This window comes from Aegilops tauschii, chromosome 2 (genome assembly GCF_002575655.3).
Source record: "Aegilops tauschii subsp. strangulata cultivar AL8/78 chromosome 2, Aet v6.0, whole genome shotgun sequence".
Taxonomy (NCBI): domain Eukaryota; kingdom Viridiplantae; phylum Streptophyta; class Magnoliopsida; order Poales; family Poaceae; genus Aegilops; species Aegilops tauschii.
Window position 1 is genome coordinate 501,735,824 of NC_053036.3, and position 13,779 is coordinate 501,749,602.

At 46.1% G+C, this 13,779-nt stretch overlaps 3 protein-coding genes across 3 annotated transcripts; 2 read left to right on the forward strand and 1 right to left on the reverse strand.

Moving 5' to 3' along the window:
• Window positions 1-1,712: 1,712 nt before the first annotated feature.
• On the forward strand, window positions 1,713-6,601 carry LOC141041177 (probable carboxylesterase Os04g0669600). Its single transcript, XM_073507293.1, has 4 exons — window positions 1,713-1,842; window positions 5,690-5,811; window positions 5,908-5,946; window positions 6,455-6,601. The coding sequence occupies exons 1-4, from the start codon at window positions 1,713-1,715 to the stop codon at window positions 6,599-6,601; spliced, it is 438 nt and encodes a 145-aa protein (XP_073363394.1).
• Window positions 6,602-7,962: 1,361 nt separating this feature from the next.
• On the forward strand, window positions 7,963-9,578 carry LOC109767325 (uncharacterized). Its single transcript, XM_073507294.1, has 3 exons — window positions 7,963-8,043; window positions 8,111-8,296; window positions 8,656-9,578. The coding sequence occupies exons 1-3, from the start codon at window positions 7,963-7,965 to the stop codon at window positions 9,325-9,327; spliced, it is 939 nt and encodes a 312-aa protein (XP_073363395.1). The 3' UTR covers window positions 9,328-9,578.
• Window positions 9,579-11,736: 2,158 nt separating this feature from the next.
• Window positions 11,737-13,379, reverse strand: LOC120974134 (uncharacterized). The gene is made up of 4 exons (XM_073507295.1): window positions 12,884-13,379; window positions 12,435-12,487; window positions 11,871-12,320; window positions 11,737-11,751 (listed from the first exon to the last, which is right to left on the reverse strand). Exons 1-4 carry the CDS (start codon window positions 13,377-13,379, stop codon window positions 11,737-11,739), a joined length of 1,014 nt encoding a protein of 337 aa, XP_073363396.1.
• Window positions 13,380-13,779: the final 400 nt, after the last annotated feature.

Genomic DNA, 13,779 nt, shown 5'->3' on the forward strand with positions numbered 1-13,779 from the left:
CCTTTCATCCAACCCCCCGGGAACTGTTCATCCAAACCCCCCAACAACGCTCACTGTTCATCAAGGGAAGGAGGCAGTAGTGTTTGATCGGCTTCAGTTAGCAGCAGTAGCGAATGAAGGAATCGCTCGATCGGGTTCAGTTAACAGCCATCGATCGATCGCTCGGGTTCAGTAACGAGTAGCCTACAGTGCAATCACTCGGGTTCAGTAGGCGAATGCCTCGCTCGGGTTCAGTTAGAGCCCAACGCCTCGCACCCACGCGCGTACGTGTATGAGAGAAACGTGCATCGCTCGGCCCCCGACCACCTACCGTACCGAGAACTCCCCGATATTTTCCGCGCCCTCGCTTCTACCACGGTTTTTTTCGTCATGGACGACCCAAAGAATGTCATGCAGCTGCATCTCTGGCCCGCCCAGGACGAAAATCCCATTTTCTATCATGATTTTTTGTCATAGAAGTAGGAGCCCACCACATCTATGATGATACCGGGTTTTGTCACATTTATCGTCATAGAAGTGTCATAAGTATGACATAATTTTTTTTCGTTCGACCCTAAATGTCACGGATGTGTCTTTTTTGTAGTGATATGATCCGACTATATTAACAAACACCGCAATACATCAAGATCGTGATATCTCAAGAACACGAGAGAGAGAGAGATTAAACACATAGCTACTGGTACAAACCCTCAGCCCCGATGGTGGACGACTCCCTCCTCATTGTGGTGGCCACCGGGATGATGAAGATGGCCACCGGTGATGATTCCCCCCTCCGGTAGGGTGCCGGAACGGGGTCTAGATTGTTTTTCGGTGGCTACAGAGGCCTGCGGCGGCGGAACTTTGGATCTAGGTTAACCCCGAGGGTTTTAAGAATATTTGTGAATTTATAGGGTAAATAGGGGGTGCAGGAGGCCACCGAGGTGGGCACAACCCACCTGGGCGCGCCTGGCCCCCCAGGCGCACCCTGGTGGGTTGTGCCCCCCTCGGGGCACCCCCAGGTGCTGCTCTGGCCCATTGGTGGTCTTCTGGTCCATAAAAAATCCACAAAAAGTTTCGCGGTGTTTGGACTCCGTTTGATATTGATTTCCTGCGATGTAAAAAAGATGCAAAAACAGCAACTGGCACTTGGCACTATGTCAATAGGTTATTACCAAAAAATGATATAAAATGATTATAAAACATCCAAGAATGATAATATAACATCATGGAACAATCAAAAATTATAGATACGTTGGAGACGTATCAGCGGCGCATGGCCTTGGCAGAGCCGACGATGTCCTCCTCGTCATCGCTCTTGCCGAACACCTCGTCTGCCGCCTCGTCCATCTCCTTGTAGGCGCCCCCAGTTCCACATGATGCTGGTGGCACCGCCAGCGATTGCGGTGAATCTCGCGGATGGAGCGGTATGACTCGAGCAACGTCGGCTGCTCTGCCACGTCCGTGTCTGACGTGATGGCCATGCTGACGGTGAGCTGCTCCTCCGCCTTTCGGCGCTCCTCGAGGAGATGGAGGTTGTAGGACTGATCGGGAAGGCACTTCCCAAACTGCTCCTCCCGCCCCTCCTGCACCATGTCCATATAGCGGGCACGGGCATCGCCGGTGGTCATGTCGGCATGCACCGCGAGGAGGGTGGCGTCGGCTCATCGTCGCCTGTGTCGTCCATTAGGATGTCATCGACCTCCATCTGCCTACCGGCCTGCCAGCCGGCAGCAATGGCGGCCATCTCCTTCTTCTGCTTCGACGAGAGTCCATCCCAGACTGCTTTGGAGCGCCAGGAGGCCATAGTGGGCGTGGTGCGGAGAGGAGAAAGGGACCAAAGGAGGATGATTGTGGCTATGGCCGGTGCTGGAGTATATAGCGGGCGGATGGCAATGATGGGCGGCAGACGGACGGACGGATGGGTGGTGCCGGAGTACGTTCCTAGGCAACTACATGTCAATAATGAAGGGCGACGATTTACTGTGGTGTCGTTTGAACGCGGAGCAATCGCGTGCACGGGGAAACGGCGAGCGGCGGTCTTTCGGTCGGCGCGCCGCTTCAATGTCGACAACAGTGAGAGGTCGCGTCCGCTCTGGCCGGGCATGAATGTGGCATTGATGCTCTGGAGCGGCGCTGGCCGTTTCGGGCAAGAAGCACGCACAGGCAAGGAATGGGGGTTTAGGTGCGCCAGGGTAGTTAGAGCGGACGTGGCAGCGGTCCAGACGCCCACAACCCCCTCCCCCCCCACTTTGTCTCTGATTTGTAGGAAAAAGTGTGTTCGGACCGTCGAGTGGACCGATACAGGCCTGTGCTGGATGCCAAAACATGTCTGCACCGCATGGTTCAGACGTATACGGATGGTTTGGAGATGCCCTTACCTTCTCGGCGCATTGATGCTGACCAGACAACAACGACTGCCTTCGGAGGCATTCCAAACTCGAGCTCTTCTGGTAGGCATTCCAACTTCCAATAGCCGAGTCCATCCCAAGCCGGGCACTCAGAACATCTACATCCGGACTTGGCAAATCCGGCCCCTATACGCTCACGGGCACGTCCGCGGACAGGCCAGGCGGTCCCTCATATGGGTTGCCGCACATCCTCACACCTCAAATATGGAGCCCCAAATCCATGCAATTCATATGTGTCGATCATACGATACAAATTGTCTGAATTCAACAGTTCAAAACAAAAGCAAAGCAAATCATAGGTCAACAACAATTCGTACATGCCAAAAATGAAAGCAATGTCCAAGCATGATGGATGCCTCGCGTGAGTTTCCACTCCCATCCCACTTTGAGGGCGGCCAGTCACTTGTGAGTAGTACCCAACGTATTTGTTCACTTCCCCTTGAATGACCCCCCATCGATGTTGGAGAGATGCCACATTGCGGTTGGTGACGAGAGGATGCGGCTCCACATATTCCTTTGGGTTTTTATCATTTATGCCACTAGTTGTGTCTCACTACTCAGTTTTGTCATTAGAAATTACAACTACTCAAAAATGTCATCGGTACGTGAGATGCTTGCTCAAAAATGCTATTGGATATCTAAAAAATGCCACCGCTCCGTTAGATGTTTGCTCAAAAATGCCATTAGACATTGTTATTTTCACTTCAAAACCGTTGACCATGTTATATGACAAAAATAAGCCTAGACCCACATGTCAGTTCTCTCTATCTCACAATGATAAGTGTGGCCCCACTCGTCAAGAGTACCCAAGCGAATAATTTTACAGAAAAATAAGAACGTTGTTGTGATCAAGTAGGCCCCAAACTTTATTGTAGTGAGATAGAGGGAGAGCTAGCATGTTGGTCCATAGGTATTTATGTCATTATAACATGGAAAAAGAGATTTGTGATCACAATAATGGTGTGTAGTGGCATTTTTGAGTATGTGTCTAACGAAGCGATGGCATTTCTGAGCGGTTAAAATTCCTAGTGGCAAAACTGAGTAGTGGGACACAACCGGTGGCATAAATATAAAAACCTCTATTCCTTTTGTTCGTGATACTCCTTCCAAATCTTCTTCCAATACTTGTTCCCCTTCTGCTCGATGCCGCATATTGGATCCATTGTTGTGGCCAACCAAGCTTTGATTAACAAGGTGTCCTCAAAAGTTGACAATGTCGTGTTGGAAATATGCCCTAGAGGCAATAATATTGTATTATTATATTTCCATGTTCATAATTAAGAGTTTATATGTCATTCTATAACTGCAATGATCATGAAACATGCGATTCAGTAGAAAACTCATATGTACGTGTAGAATGATAAATGGTAAAGAATAGGTTCCTGGTCTTGCCTCTAAGACTGACTCAAGTGTTGTTGATGATCATGTTTTCCGAGTCTTAGGATATTGTTAAGTGTAAGGATAGTCCTAAAATAACATTGAGAGTATGACGTTAGAAGAACGATCATATTGAATCGGCCCAATCTTATTTGTTATACTTTGAGTAATATCACCTGAAATAAATTGTTATAACGCGGCAGCATGTGTTTTTAGTTCCTCAAACCATGAGAGTATCATAGTCACTTCCTACTGTATGGTGAGCTTTGGGGTTGCTCAAACGTTATCAGTAACACCGTGATCATAACAACAACTTACAGGTTCATTGGAAAGTTTGACAAGGGACTAGATATCTCAAGAGTGGGATTTGCTCCTCCGACGATGGAGAGATATTTTTAGGGTCTCTCGGTGTGACGACATCCATCATCGTCTAGCAGACATAGGTGACTATGTCACGGGGAGGCCAGAACACTTCAACGAAAAAAGAAGAACAAAACTGGTAACGAGGGTGACATTATAGTGAGCACGTGCATGACTCAGGAGGATACCAACACTCCCCGGGTTATGTAAAGTATCACGAAGCAAAGGGAAAACACATGATAACCAATGGTTCACTTGAATGTCATTCGTGTAATCATAGGGATCGATATGGCCGTCCATGGTTCCGCTATCGGTCATTCAACGAAGGGGTTTCATTCATGTCTATGATTTACCAAACCTACGGGTTCACAAACTTAAGGTAATCACAATCTGCTCAGTGTTAGTAAGATGAGAGTATCGAGGTTTTATTTGTGGAATTGTTTCATTAATATTTGGAAGAGTTAAAAGCACTGGGAGTCCTAGAACTTGCTCACAATGTGATGGTTTGGTCCTACAACTTGCAAAATGACCCTACCCAGTCCCACAACTTGCACCCAATGTGCAACTTTGGTCCTAGACCAATCACAGAGCGACAAGTGGACTCATCGGGCCCGAGCAGGTCAGCACGCGTGTTTTTGCAAAGAGCCCCCTGCCTTTCATTAGAATCAACCCGCTGTGCTGAGTGAACTGAAAACACAGCTGCGATTTTATTCAGTTGCTCGATCGATTGCGGTGTTGCCGCTGCAGGTGACGTGGTGATCAATGCGTGGTTCAGCATCCGAAGGTCCCCGTAACCGCCGTAATCATCCGCAACTCAATTTACTCCCAGAAATAACCGCTTGCTGTTGAGTGATTTACGTGTACTGTAGCCATTCTCCCATTCGCAATCTCTCTTCAGTGTGTCATATTTGTTGCTAAAGAATTGGTTAGTGTTATTTGCCGATGCTTCAGAGTATGCATGTGTCAGAAATCAAGCTTGCTTCACACTTTGATCCTGGCAGTGCTCCCCATCCAGCAAATAATCAGTAAACCGGAACTGCCAGAGTGCTATTTGCAGGTCAATCTATAGTACAAAGTAAATATTGTTCAAGACTAATGAGGTTTAGTATCATTTCACTGTTACTTTATAGAATGATATGACATCATTTTTCTCATCAATGTTTGAATATTTTAAATACAAAAGAAGTTTTTTCTCATCAGCGTCAGAAATCTCTGTTTGAATATTTTACGAAGCAAATTTTATAGCACTTTGCAATATAACGAACCTCTTGCACCAAGTGTATGGAATCCTCATGGCTATTCAAGCACATCGGTGCGTGTTCTAATGTTATAAAAGTAGATTAACTAGAGCCTGGATATACTGAGCAGAGTGGATTGCTGTTACATTGTTCTAGTACTTCTGTATCCATGTACCACCTAATTGGATGAACAACAGATAAACTGTTCCCAGTCGCTAAACATTTGTGGATTAAGCCAAGGAAGTACGGCGGTGAAATATGCATCTAATCATTTCTGGTTTCAAGACAGTACTTACTGAGAATTTGATTTCCATTCTGTCTCCACAGGTGCTCTAGCCATAGCAAGTGTTCTGCTCTACCCCAAGACTTTAGCTGGGTGTACTGTTTTCAATGGTTTAGTTCCTCTAAGCAAATCATTTTCTGACAGGGTGACGCTTGAAGCCAGAAAGGTAACAACGACCCACCAAATCATGGTTAAGCCAATTATATTTCGTAGCTGAATCCTCTTGCAAATGTCTTGTCTCTGAATTCTTGCAAACCTGCAGATGCCGGTTTTATGGTTCCATGGGATGGCAGATGGGGTGGTACTATTCGAAGCCGGGCATGCTGGCTGCACGTTTCTCCAAGAGCTTGGCATGGCCTGTGAATCCAAGAGCCGGGCACGCTGGCTGCGCGTTTCTGCAAGACCATCATGATCGTCGTCGTCGAACCACGAAGATCTACACTAGCTAGAGTACTTCACAAACTTATGGGCACCATTGCTAGGTGGCGCATCGCTAGTACATATGTGACCTGAATCTCTGCCACACGAATGCTTTGGAACATGATCCTATGAATTTTTTAATGATATCCAAAGAAAGGATTATGATACTCTTACAGTTAACCAGTTCTCTGCCGTCTAAATTCGTGTGCCTGATGACTTGCTCTGTTATTCGTTGATGCTTCGATTAACTGTCACATGAATCTGACATGGCCAGTGGCTCATCGATGATGTTCTCTGCCGTCTAAATTCGTGTGCTTGATTACTTGCTCTGTTAGTAGTGCTATCTGAATGTAATAGTAATGCTATCTTAATGCTCCTCTGGCTCCCAGCCCCCGGCGTCATGCGACGAGGAGGAGGCGCCCGCCATCGGCGGCAGGCCGAGCTCGTCGTCCGAGGCCTCAGCAGGAAGCCGAGCTCAGGCTGCGGCGCATATCTCCTCCTCCAGGCACCGCATGACGGAGGCCACCGATCCATGATCCAACAACGTTCAAGACTGAAAACTCCATACGTTCATGGCTCCATGGGACATGCCGGTAAAATTGAGCAGTGAGAAGCGTGGGGCTAGCCAGGCCGACTGTTGTGCAACGCTGCCATTCCATTCCAGCCTAGCTTTGGTTTCTTGCCTGCCTGCCTGACTGCACAGCACAGCGGGTTGATTCTAATGAAAGGCAGGGGGGCTCTTTGCAAAAACGCGCGCTGACTGGCTCGGGCCCGACGAGTCCACTTGTTGCTCTGTGATTGGTCCAGGACCAAAGTTGCACATTGGGTGCAAGTTGTGGGACTGAGTAGGGTCATTTTACAAGTTGTAGGACCAAACCATCACATTGTGAGCAAGTTTTAGGACCCCCGGTGCTTTTAACTCTATTTGGAATAGTTCTGAGAGGAACTGGAAGCGTTTCGAGGTCACCGCAAGAGTTTCGGGGTCTATCAGGCAATACCGAGTATTTCCAATAAATTATATATAGGAAGGAAATGTTTCCTGATGGAAATATGCCCTAGAGGCAATAATAAAGTTCTCGGGGGGATGACCCCCGGGTAGGCCCAAGACGGCGAACGACGCTTCAAAAACATCGGGGCCAGCAACGCCCCTCAATCCGGATCGAGTCCCTCAACTCGGCCGAACTCACCATCCCGGCCGCCCGGCCGGCTCTCTGTTCGGCTGCTCCAGCCGGCCTGCTATGCGAAGTCAACTACGGCGTCTCATCTGACACGACACCGACAAGACGGCCATACCGCGACCACTGTTGCTGATAAAGCATACACTGTTCGCTCGTCACACGCGGCATCATCTACAATGTACTTTGTCCCCTTGGCAGACCCAGGAGCAATACCTAGCCTAGCTATCAAGCAAGCATAGCTTGTGATGTAAGCTACACGTTGTAGCTTACATCCCAAGCACACACCCATGCCCACCTAGCTTTAGGTGTAAGCTAGCTCACACTACAAAGTCAACATCCATCCATTCATCATGAGTTAATTGCACAGAAGTATCACAATTGAGGCATCACATGCAGATTGGTACCACGATTGCTAATTTTTGCATGTCAGTACCATGATTGCTCCAGGTTTTTTCAAATAAGGCTAAAACGCGTATTTATACGTATTGACGCTCGATCCGACAGCTCGGGCCCACCCGTCAGGTGCCACGCTGGCCAATCGGCGCGTGCCCGCGCGCTGACTAGGACGAGCCGGTGCGCTGCTGCTCTCCAACCCGGCCCGGTCGCACCAGCTCGCCCCCGCCGCACCATTCCCCTCCCCTCCTCCTCTCCTCACTCGTTTCCTCCGTCGCCGCCGCCTGCGTCCCGACTGCCGGCCGCCGCACCGCCCCGCCGACGCCATGGTTTTGGAGGACGAAAGCAGCGTCGACCAGTCTAGCCTCCCGTACATGCATTCTTCCTCCACAGACGGTCTCAACGAGGTCAGTACAGTGAGTTTAGCGTTAGGGTTACAGATTTGGGATTTCTTGATTTGGTTGATTTTGGTAGGTTTTGATTTGCCCATTGTCTTTGTGCGAGCTTCTGCAGGTCCCTTTCAACCTTGAAGATCCAGATTACAAGGGGCTTGAGCTGGATGTGATGTCTCCATGTGAGAAGCACGGCATGGCATCTGAGAGGCTTGTTGCCTTTGAAGGAACAGACACAGGCAGGCGGTTTTTAGCATGTGCACAGCCGGTATGGATTGTAGGCATAGTGATTTTTTCTTACTTTGTCAGTGCCATATTGAACTCTGTTTGCTGGAGTACTCTCCTTGCTGTCAACATTTTGGTTCATAGTGGCATTAGAGTAGCTTATTTAGGTCAAGCATGAGTATATTTTGCTGGAGTACAATGGCATAGTAATTTTGGTTAATAGTGGTACTAGAGTAGCTTAAAAATGATAACTAACCTAGTCAGTCAGCTACTCAAGTGGCTGCTCCTCTTGTTAAATGTAGTGGTCTGATGCTAAATTTAGATATTCTTTTTGGCAACTGCAGTTATCTTGTGTAATTACTTGTTGTATGAACTGTGTTGGTGTTGTTGTTGTTTTTGCAGGCAGGTAGCAATTGTGGCTTTGTTGAATGGGTTGATCACCAGTGGCCCCCAACAATGCAGAATGCATTGTTGAAGCTATGGGCAATGGTTGAAGATGCCAAAACTGCTAGGGTGAACGACAATCTTGAAAGTTCTTTCACTATCCACCATCTGACAGAAGAAAAGAACAAGCTGGATGCCAACTATGACAAGCTAGTCCAAGATGTGCACGAGCTGATGAACTTCCAGGAAGATAAGGTGGTGGATTTCAGACATCTGCAGTCTGCCATTACATATCAGCAGGAGGTAAGAAAAGAACTGATTGATGATATGAAGGCACAGATGGCAAGTGAGATGGCAAAGAAAGATGAAGAGACCCAGAAACTTACTCTGAAGTATGAGCTGCTGCTCAACCTAACAAGAGCTCAAGCAACAGTCATTCAGAACTTGAAGTTGAACAAAATGAAAGAGAAGCAAGTGCTTACTGAAGCTAGTATGAATTTGGAGCTGAAGAATGCAGAGCTAACAAAGTGTCAGGAGAAGCTCACCCAAGAGAAGCTAGAGTTGAAGCTTCAGGTTGCTGATCTGCTTAAGGGAAATGAAAAGCATATTGAAGAGAAGTGGCAGTTAGAGTTTCAGAATGAAAAGTTGAAGGAGAAGTTCAGGGGGATTCAGGCCATCTTGGAGAAGTGAAGAAGATGAAAATGAGATTAGTGGCATTGCTGACCTTTTGGGAATGATGGTTGTGTAATGACCTAGCATCTAGGAACTAAGGTTGTGTACTGTATGCTTGTACTAATGGTGAACTATGGCCGTGTATGTATGTAGTAGTTATGCTATTCATCCTTTTGTGAGAAAAGGATGAACTATGCATTTGAAGTTGAACTCCTCTATGTATTGTGAACAATGGTTATGTATGGCTATAATGAGTTGAACTCCAGAAACTAATGTGATCAGTTTCTTATTATGTATGGATATGCTGATTATGTAGAAGGATATGTTGATGATGATACATTATGACAATGTTGCAGCAAACCACTCATGTCATACAAAATAAAAGAGGAACAAGACTGACTAAATCTCATTGCATCAGAAGATAACTTCACTGATCCATTACCACTTGATCCATTACAACTTGGCTTAAACTAGAGCAACTAAACCAGATAGTACATTGCATTTAGATTGGCTGCAACTAAACCAACTAACTAACTTAATATCTTGCCTGCAACTAACCCAAGCACAAATATAGTGAAAAGAAACAACACATTGTGAAATTTGGCCCTAATCCCTACAATCTCTGCATTCTTCTCTCTGAGTTGAGTTTGCAGAGACAGAAACATGGCCTCCCTTGTGCCATCATCTTCACTTGGAGTCAGCATTGGAAATTGATCTTCCTCTCCAGCAACAGTTGCACCTTTAAGCCTCCATACTTCATCACGTAGATCCCCAATGAGCTCACTCCAGAATGTGGGCAATGGATCATCATGCCATTGCACAAATCCACAGCCACCGTGCTATTAAGATGCAGAAACAAATTTCCAAAAATATATCATTTCACATACTATTGCACAGAAGAAAAAGGAAGGAAATTAGGCAAAAAAAACAACACTCACCATAGCATCCACGCAGCTATAGTACCTCCTACCAGGGTTCTGCCTGCTCCAGGAGATCCATCTTGGCGCCTTCCTCGGAGGTGAGCAGTGGCACATCACTGGAGGCTCGTATGCCATTGGGAGCTCGCGGTAGCGCACCGGCGAGCGCGCCTCCTCCCCCCTCCTTCCTGCAGCTTGACGAAATCCGGGAGCGGACCCGGCACTGGACGACCACGACATCTCTCTCTCCACCGCCGACCCCATTCAGCGCCTCCACGCTGAGATTTCTCCTTCTCCTTTGCTGCGCTCCAAATGGACACTGCATGGACGAACCCTAGTTTCATTCCCAAATCTGAGATCTTGTGCTGTCACTTTAATAGTAGGAGAGGTACCTGTCCCACATGTCAGAATCCCCAAATGTGGTACTGCATGTTATGTGATGCCCCAATATTGGTACTGACATGCAACAACTAGCATCAGTATTGGTACTGATTTGAAACAAGTAACTGAAAATGTGTTACTGCTTTGCAAATACTGGTACTCCACCTCAAGTTCAACATTACAATAACCACCTCAAGTTCCACATTCAGATAACCACCTCAAGTTCAACATTACAATAACCACCTCAAGTTCCACATTCAGATAACCACCTCAAGTGGCAACAACACATCAACATGAGCATCAAGTTCAACCAAAATAACACCACATCATTTCAAATTACATGGCTCCTCTTCCTCTGCTAGCAGTGAAGTTGGACATCCATCCAGTGTGTGTACCATCAGTAGGAATGTCATCATATTGCCTGGGGGCACTGAATGGCCTTGGAGCACCTCTTCCAGCTCCTCTTCCTCTGCCAGCTCCTCTTCCAGATGGTGGTGGTGTAGTAGAAGTAGCAGCTCCTCTTCCTCTTCCTCTTCCAGATGATGGTGGTGTAGTAGAAGTAGCAGCTCCTCTTCCTCTGGCAGCTCCTCTGGCAGCAGCTCTTGGCTGTCTTGCTGTTGTTGTAGTAGAAGGACCAGCAGCTCTTGGCTGTGAGTTACTTGGAGTAGCCTTACAAAGAAAAGGAAAACAGTTAATAATGCTAGAAAGAAATTACAAGAAATAAAGGAAAGATTTGTATATTTCAAGGTGAAAAATTATTACCACATGCTTATTCTTCCTCAAAGCTAGCTCAGGCTTCAACTGTTTAAGACAGTTTGTGTACCTATGCCCTTGGAGACCACAATTGCCACATGTTATGGTCCCCATTCTTGAAGTGTCTTTTGGCTTTGGTACTTCAAATTTGCCCTTGATCCTCTTTTCTTTCTTTCTTCCTCTCTTGATTTTGAATGCAGGTGGTTCTATGTCTGGACCAGGGGTACTTGTCCAATCATGCTCACCAGGCACAGGAAAGATCATTGGTTCATAAGCTGCAGCATAAAAATCTTTCTTGAAGAATTTGCTGACATAATCCTCTGGTTTCCTTTTAGCCTTGTTTATTGCAGAGATGGCATGGTTGCAAGGTATGCCACTAAGGTCCCACTTCCTGCATCCACAAGTCTCAAGTTCCAGGTTGACAGCATGTGTTTGCTGCCCACTTGTAACTTGCCATAAGTTGACCCCTGCCTGTATTGGCTTGCAATATCTGGCCCTCTCCTTCTCAACCTCTAGCTTCTCACTGTAATGAGGTGTTATATCCCATCTTGCTGCCTTTACACTCTCTCTGTTCCTATGCCACCTCACCATCTGCTTATCTTTTATCCCATCACACATTGTCCTTATAGGTTTTCTCCTAACATCTAGAATGTACTTGTTGAACACCTCAGACAAGTTGTTCACTACCAAGTCAGTCTTGCAGTTTGTGTCAAATGCATGCCTTGCCCATGTTTTTTTTGGTATTGCAGTAAGCCACTCCCAAGCTTCCTCACTTTCAACTCTAAGATCATTCATTGCAATATTAAATTTGTGTTCATTGTAGGCATAGCTAGCATTATCCATGCACTTCTTAAGATCTTCACCCCTAAACCCAACATTTTGGAAATTTGCATATAAATGCCTAAGGCAGAATCTTTGGTTGCAATTTGGAAAGACAGCATTCACTGCATTCAATAACCCCTGACACAAATAATTTAACAAGTCTAAGCTACAAGGCAAATAAATATGCACCAATGAAACTCTTAGCTACTGTTAACACTTGTGCAAAACAAAATGAAATGTGCAAACACATACCTTTTGTCTATCTGACATTATAGTATAAGGTCCAAACTTGCCCACTTCTCCACCTAGGCAAATTTTCAGTTGGTGTAGAAACCAACACCAACTAGGTGTGTCCTCTTGTCCAACTATGCCAAATGCCAGTGGATATATGTGGTTGTTGCCATCTCTACCAGTGGCAACAAGGAGTTGAGCTCCTGTAGTGAGCTTAATGAAGCATCCATCAACACGTGCATAATCAACATTTCCAAACATTAAATACATTCAAGTGATATACAATATGGAGTACTCTACAATATGTAAATGCTGCACAAGGTTCAGGAACTAACCAATGAATGGCCTACACCCATTGAGAAACCCCTCCCTTGCTCCATTCAGGCAAAAGAACATGGCATGGAATCTTGGGCCTGGGTGGGGTATTTTTGCATTTGGTACTGGAGTAACAGTAGTGACTATTACTCTACTCCCAGGGTTTGTGTCCATGACAGTCTGAGCATAGTCTTTAAGCCTAGGATATTGCTTCTTGTGATCTCCTAAGACAGCTTCAATAGCTATGTTCTTTGCCCTATATGCCATGCACTTGGGCACATCTACACCATATTTTTCCATGCATGCATCAATTATTGTCTGAATACCAGTAGTTATATCAGATCTGAAGAGATGCTCATATTTCTGTGCTAGCCACTTAGCACTAACCCTGGTGGTCTCAGTGGTACTAGGGCAAGTGTGCTCTAGTCTCATCTTCTTAATTACAAAGGTTTTCTCCCCTTTTATAACTGCCGCCACCATAAAGAACTGGCATTGTTTATCTGGACACTCAACAATTATCCTCTGATCTGAATTCCTGTGATACTTAAAATTCCTGGCCTGAGTGATGTGCAAATTCAACAAAGCATCTCTGAATTGATGCTGATCCCTAAAACACAACTTCATACACAGTTGCTCATGTGGTTGCTCCATTTTCTCATTGTACCACTTCCTAGCAGGCCTTTTCTTTGCCCTACTCTTCCTTTTCTTTGGTAGGACAAAAGAGGCTGGCTCAAAACCATCATCATCACTCTCCCTCAACAACCCTTCTCTTTTTCATCTGATGATGGTCTGAAATCAGGTTCAACCTCTGGTAGCTTACTACAATGTGACCTAGTTGTTGGTCCTCTTCTAACTGGTAGCTTCTGCTTCTTCTTCACAGGTTCAACTATAGTTTCTTCTTCTTCTTCAAAAGTCCTATCTTCCTCTACCTCAAATGGTTCCTCAACTTCAGTGTCACCCTCATAATGCAGCATTTCTTCCTCTTCTGATTGCTCATCATCTGATTCTTCCTCTTGTACTTCTAGCTCTCTCTGTCTCTTTCCCTCTTCCA